Raw genomic sequence first — 6,689 nt, 5'->3', positions numbered from 1 at the left:
CCTGAGGCTGCTAATGTCCAACCAAACACCTCACTGGATTTACTTCCTTGGTTTGGAGGTGTTTAGGGCCATAGTTTCATGGGACATATTTATTGCTTTTGTTTTACCTCTTCATTTGTTGCATAATGCCTGAAATTGTGAAAGTTTGCAAATGGCCATACAAGGTAAAGCAATTAGTCCCTCTTCACCTGGAGCAACAGAGAGTAATGAAAAGGATGACAGGAATGTGTGGCTAATTGCCTCCTCTTTTGCCATGAGACCAGAACTGGATGATGTCTGGCTACCACTACTGCACAGTTTTCATTTCAAAGATTATTTAGAAGAATCTGAATCAAAAACAGAAAAATGTAGAATAGAATTTCAAATTTTCATAGATGCTAGACTTTCTGGAGCCATGGAACCCCCGAAGTTTTCTTAAGACCAAACAGTATCTTAGCTTACCTAGTATAGAATGTTTGCCTTGAGTTTCTGTCTGTAAGAATCAAATTGAGAGCAACTCAAAAGATAGGAAAGTGAGAGGGCAGTGAGTTTGTGTTAATGAAGAAGGACAACTTGGAAAAGGAGGGTCAGAATGGTTGCACAACTTCAAGAATATAATCATTGTTACTGATTTGTAGTTGTGGAAATTGTTAAGTTAGTGTATGTTCTGCTATGTATATTTTCAACAGTAAAACTAAAATAAATTGTTTAAAACAAAACTATAATGAGCTACCACCTCGTCCCTATTTAAATGACAATGATCAAAAAACCAGTGTTGGTGAGGTAATAGAGAAACTGGATCCTTCATCCATTGCTCTGGGAATGTAAAATGGTACAGACACTATAGAAAAGTCGTTTGGCAGGCCCTCAAAAAGCTGACCATAAAGCTACTACCCTTATAACTCACAAATTCCAATCCTAGGTATGTTGTTGTTGTTAAGTGCTATCTAGTCAGTTTTGACTCATAGTGACCCTGTATAGGGTTTCCAAGGAGCTGCTGGTGGGTTTGAAGCACCCGCTTTTAGGTTAATAGTCAGCCCAGTGCTTATCCTACAGCACCACACCAAGAATCCTAGGTCTTTCCTAGGTCTATACCCAGGAATAGTGAAGGCAGGAATGGAAACACAAGCCTGTACACCAGCGCTCATTTTAATTGTTGTTGTTAAGTGCCTTCAAGTTCGTTCTGACGCATGGCTGCCCTGAATAGGGTTTCCAAGGTGTGGCTGATGGGTTTTAACTTCCGATCTTACAGTTAATATCATACATAATTATCATACAGCACCACACCAGGACTCCCATTTCAGTAGCTTTCACAGTTGCCAAGAGGTAGAAACAACTGAAATGTCCATACACAGGTGACTGGATAAACAAAATGTGTTATATACACACAAAGAAATATTATTTAACCCGAAAAAGAAATAAAGCCCTGATGTATGCCACCAAATGAATGAACCGTGAAAATATGATGCTGAGTGAAATAAATCAGTCTTAAGAGGACAAATACTGTATGATCTCCCTTATATAAAATAAGCAAATAGATAGTGACACTGTGGGATTAGCACTGGACTGTGAACCACAAGGTCAGCAGTTGAAACCCACCAGTTGCTCCTCAGAAACCCTATACAGGGTAGCTATGAGTCAGAATTGACTCCATAGCAGTTAACAACAACAAATAGAAACCAAAGATGATTAGCAATTACTAGGAGTTGGAGAGACAAAGGAAGGGGGAGCTTTTGTTTCAGAGTCATTGAGTTTATGTTAATGGTGATGGAATGATTCGGAAAAGAATAACAGGAATGGTTGCACAACTTAAAGAATATACCAATGCCACTGAATTATACATGTAAAGATTGTTGAGATGGCATGTTGTTCTTGTTGTTAAGTGCCATGGAGTTGGCTCCAACTCATTTCAACCCTGTATAGAGTTTCCAAGGAGCAGCTGGTGAGCTTGAACCACCGACAGTGCAGTTTAACCGATTTTGCAGTACAGCACATTAACCCACAGCACCAAAAGTTTTCTTAGATATTCATGTCAGTGATTTTTTTTTTAATTATACAAAGTACATCCAGAGAAATTTCATTCCCATCCCCTTAAACTCTGTTCTCCCAATTCCTACAGGTAAACATTTTTCTTAGGTTTTTCTTTTTAATTCTTCCTTAATATCTTTTATATCAGAGTCAAATCTTCTAAACAAGCCCATGGGTTGAGGTAGGTACTCTGACATAAGAACCTTTTCATATGTCTAGAATTCATTTCTCTTGCAACATATCCATTTCGTGCTTTGTTTAATACTTAATATTCTCTGCCTCCTCCATAACGCCTTAATAAGAGCAAGAAGTATTTCCCTAGTTACTTTCTTTTCTTTGTTGTGTATCTCTCAGGATCTATACATTATGATGCTGAAAACTCATACTTTAATTCATTCTGTGTATCTAATTGTACAGTTGACTATTATTTATATTACATATCTAACGTTTTCTGTATTTGTTGTTGTGGCACTGTGAATTAATGCGCCAGACTGCAAAGGTCGGTTATTCAAGCTCACCAGTCACTCCTTGGAAACCCTATACAAAATCGCTATGGGTCGGAACTGACTCAACAGCACTTAACAACAACATCATAAACCGTCAGTTATTTCAGTGGCCAATATAGTGTGATCTTTTCTCTCATTCTTGTGCCGTGTCCTCTGGCACATTCCACATCCAACCATTACATAATCATTCAACTTATTATTTCATTAATTGGTATTTCATTATTCTATGTTGTTTCTTCCCTGCTAAATGGGTTGTTTGCTGTTGTTGTTTGTTTAGAAATTGGTCATTTCATTACTCCAAGAGATAATAAGGAATATAGTGATGGCATTAATCAAAGGGCATATTTTGTTTGGCTAACTTTAACATCAGTGATGCCAATGCTACATTTAAATCCAAACTGAATTAAATCATAAGTCTTTATACCAGAATTTAAAGCACAGGGGATGGAGACATATTCAGATTAATGTCTAGGAACAGAGGCACAGATATTCTATTCATAGAATTGAAAAATGAAAACTTGGTCTTTGGTTCTAGAATGTAGTTTAAGTCACCCTCAAAAAAAAAAAAAAAAAAAACTTTCATATAGTTATTATTATTGGCTGGTTACGTATGCTGCGGTTGCCAGCAGTACCTGATCTCAATTCCTATTTTACTTGGTCCCATTATTTGTAGCCTAGAACTTGACTGGTAAGTAGGAGAGTTGGAAGCAAGGCTGACTGTCTGGCAAAATGTATTCATGTTGGCTTGAATTGCTTTTGACCTTATTTGCGATTTTATTAGCTGTTTTTTGAACATCAAACAGATGGGATATTTTTAAATAATAATAATTTAGAGAAGAATGAAAACAGAAAACCCAGACTATTTACAATACTTTAATAAGTGCCCTTAGGCCTTTAATATGATTTAAGCTACTCTTCATGTGATGGGACTCTGTGTTCATTTCATTTTTTATGATTAGCTCAGAAAGAACAAGCTGAGGTGATGCATCCCATCTGTCTAGCTCCTTCTTTCTTTTATCCCCCAAGAAGATGCTAGAGAGTCTTTAGAAAATAAAAGTACTAATTTTAGAATATTTTTGTATTCATGTTTAAAAACAACAACCAAATACTTTTTGGGTTTGCTTATAGGTCCTGTTATTGCCTTGGAGTTTAATGGAGATGGTGCTGTAGAAGGAAGTCATCTCATTGTAAACGAAATATTCAATGGGACCAAGGTACAAGATTTTATTGACTCATACTTCAATCAAACCTTTTCATTTCATTTCCTTTTCCTGATAATCAAATGTTGCTTTTACTAGTGCCTCGGAAACCCTGTACAGGGTCGCTATGGGTCGGAACCGACTCGATGGCACTTAACAACAACAACAGTGTTGTTTAGATTTAAAAAGAAAAAGCAGATCATGATTTTTAGAATCTGTGGTAAATAATTAGGAACTAAGCTTTGGTTTTTCATTGTAAAGCTAAAACTTTAACTGTTGAAAATAATTACAAATAAGGATCTACTTATTTAAAGGTTTTAATAGTATATAAGTTTTAAAGTTAAAACTAAGAATCTGAACAAATGTCTTTTCAAGACCTTGTACTTGTTAGAATAGTGATATCTTGAAAAAATAATTACATTTCTAAGATCATCTGCTGTAGAAAATATGCTATTACTCAGTATTCATTTTTATTTGCTTCAGTAATGCTTTAACAAAAATTGAACTTGAGGTATATCTAGAAATCATTACATGTGGTTTATTTTCTAGATATGTCGATGCAGTTGCTGTTTCTAAGAATTCCAACTTAAATTATGTAGTTAAACATGAGGTATATCAAAGAGGTTTAAATGAGAAAATATTTGACTACTCTGACAAATATCTGAGGGGATTGTTTTTACCTGTGATTTGGCTTTTACCAATTCTTTGAATTTATCAGCACTGAACTTTGAACCACAAGGTCAGGAGTTCAAACCCACCAGATGCTCCTTGAAAACCCTATACAGGGTCTCTATGAGTGGGAACAGACTCGATGGTACAACAACAATAAAGGACTTTAAATGATTAAATTTTTAACTAGTAGTTTTAAAAGCTGACTCCACGAGACAAATCCACCACAACTTTAAAAAAGATTATCTCAGCAAGTTTTGTTTCTCAACCTATTAGGATTGATATTAGAAGGAACTATGATTTCTTTTCAGCAAAGAAAATATTGAAGTTGTCAAGGACTTCATTCTTCTTGGATCAACTATCAACACTCAAGGAAGCAGCAGTCAAGAAATCAAACAACGTATTGCATTAGGCAAATCTACTGCACAAGACCTTTTTAAAGTGTTGAAGAGCAAAGATGTCAGCTTGAGGACCAAGGTGCGCCTGATCCGAGCCATAGTATTTTCAATAACCTCATATGCATGTGAAAGCCGGACGGTGAATAAGGAAGACCATAGAAGAATTGATGCTTTTGAGTTATGGTGTAGGAGGAGAATATTGAAAGTGCCATGGTTTCCAAAAGAACCAATAGATCCGTTTTGGAAGAAGTGCAGCCAGAGTGCTCCTTAGAGGCCAAGATGGCCAAACTTCGTCTCTCATACTTTGGACATATTGTCAGGAGGGACCAGTCGCTGGAGAAGGATATCATATTTGTTAAGGTTGGAGGGTCAGAGAAAAAGAGGAAGACCCCCAACGAGATGGATTGGCAAAGTGGCAGCATCAGTGGGTTCAAGTGTGGCAATGATCGTGAGGTTGGCCCAGGATCTGGCAGTGTTTCGTTCTGCTGTGCATAAGGTCGCTGTGGGTCAGTACCAACTTGATGGCACCTAACCACAACAACATGATTTCTTTAAATAATAGGTGTCCTCAAATCTTGTGTTTCATTTTATCTTCACAACAATACTTAAGGAGAGAGAAACAGAGATTGAAGAAGGAGATTGAACAGAAGAGGAAACTGAGATATAAAATGATTATATGATTCAGAGTTTTGAGAGCTGAATGATTTAGAGATTATGCAATATAACTTTCACATTTTACAGATGTAAAAAGTGAGCCTAAAGAGATTTATTAAATTGTCAATATCATCATAGAGCTAGTTTATGATGAACTAGAACAGTACCTAGGTTTCATCTAATTCCTGAGATTTGTAAAAGCTATTTTTGAAAGGTTCCCTTGAGTGCATCAGACTCCTGGTGTGGCACTTGTAGGATAAGCACATGACGGTTCAAACCCACCAGCCACTCCTCAGAAACCCTGTACAGGATTGCTATGAGTCAGAACTGGCTCAGTGGCACTTAGCAACAGTAGCAATTGATGTTTAGAAAAGAGTTCATTTAGAATTAGTAATAATAAGCCCTGGTGGCACAGTAGATTAAGCAGTGGCAGTTAAAAGGTCAGCAGTTCAAGTCCACCAGCCACTCCACAGAAGAAAGATGAGGTAGGTAATCTGCTTCCATAAAGATTTACAGAAACCCTATGAAGCAGTTCCACTTTGTTCTGTTAGGTCACTAGGAGTCTGAATCGCCTTGGCAATGGGTTTTGTTTGTTTGTTGAGAATTAGTAATATATCTTTGTTTTTGTTAAGTACCTTCAAGTCAGTTCCAACTCATAGCTACCCGGTATAGGGTTTCCAAGGCTGCAAATCTTTGCAGGATCAGAAAGCCTCATCTTTTAACTATGAAGCAACTGGTGAGCTCAAACCGCTGACCTTGCTGTTAGCTGTCCAATGCTTACGTATCCTACAGCACCACACCAGGACTCCATGGAAAACATAGACTTTGGTATTTGGAGATTGCTAATATTTATTTTTTGTTTTTATTTTTATATTTTAAATAGATGTATGTATCTGAAAGCAAGGACACAGCAGCTGCAGATGTAGACAGCTTCTACAACTTTGCTGATATACAGATGGGAGTGTGAAGTTTAATTTGAAACCAAGGATTTGGTATTATGTCCTTTTCAGTTTGTGTATGTAGAATTTGACAATATCTTTTTTGTATTAGCAGTGGTTTTTACTATGAAAAAATTTTTTGTGTATTTTTTAATAAATTGCTGAGTACTGCATTATTTACTTGAGGTTCAAATAATAGTTCTTTTAAAATTAAGTACTTTTAATCAGCTTAAAAAATATTTAACCCATTTCTCCAATAAGCTTTCCGTTTTATTTCTCTGCATATGATAACTCTTATTAGGAAATAGAAGTGGCTAA

The 6,689-nt window shown here is 36.4% G+C and overlaps 1 protein-coding gene and 1 pseudogene across 1 annotated transcript in view; one reads left to right on the top strand and one right to left on the bottom strand.

Annotated features, from left to right (window-relative positions):
• LOC102828283 overlaps positions 1 to 3,252 on the bottom strand; it is a 19,218-nt pseudogene extending 15,966 nt beyond the window's left edge.
• Positions 1 to 6,400, top strand: part of RP2 (retinitis pigmentosa 2 (X-linked recessive)) — an 88,434-nt gene extending 82,034 nt beyond the window's left edge. Inside the window, exons 4-5 of the mRNA XM_006864237.1 lie at positions 3,642 to 3,727; positions 6,317 to 6,400. Coding sequence (XP_006864299.1) covers positions 3,642 to 3,727; positions 6,317 to 6,400 — 170 coding nt within the window. The remainder of the gene's footprint in view (positions 1 to 3,641; positions 3,728 to 6,316) is intronic.
• The last annotated feature ends 289 nt before the right edge of the window (positions 6,401 to 6,689 follow it).

The sequence above is a fragment of the Chrysochloris asiatica genome, unplaced genomic scaffold (genome assembly GCF_000296735.1).
Source record: "Chrysochloris asiatica unplaced genomic scaffold, ChrAsi1.0 scaffold00062, whole genome shotgun sequence".
NCBI classification, from domain to species: Eukaryota; Metazoa; Chordata; class Mammalia; order Afrosoricida; family Chrysochloridae; genus Chrysochloris; species Chrysochloris asiatica.
Note: the sequence above shows the minus strand (reverse complement) of the source record. Positions and strands in the feature narration are given on the sequence as shown.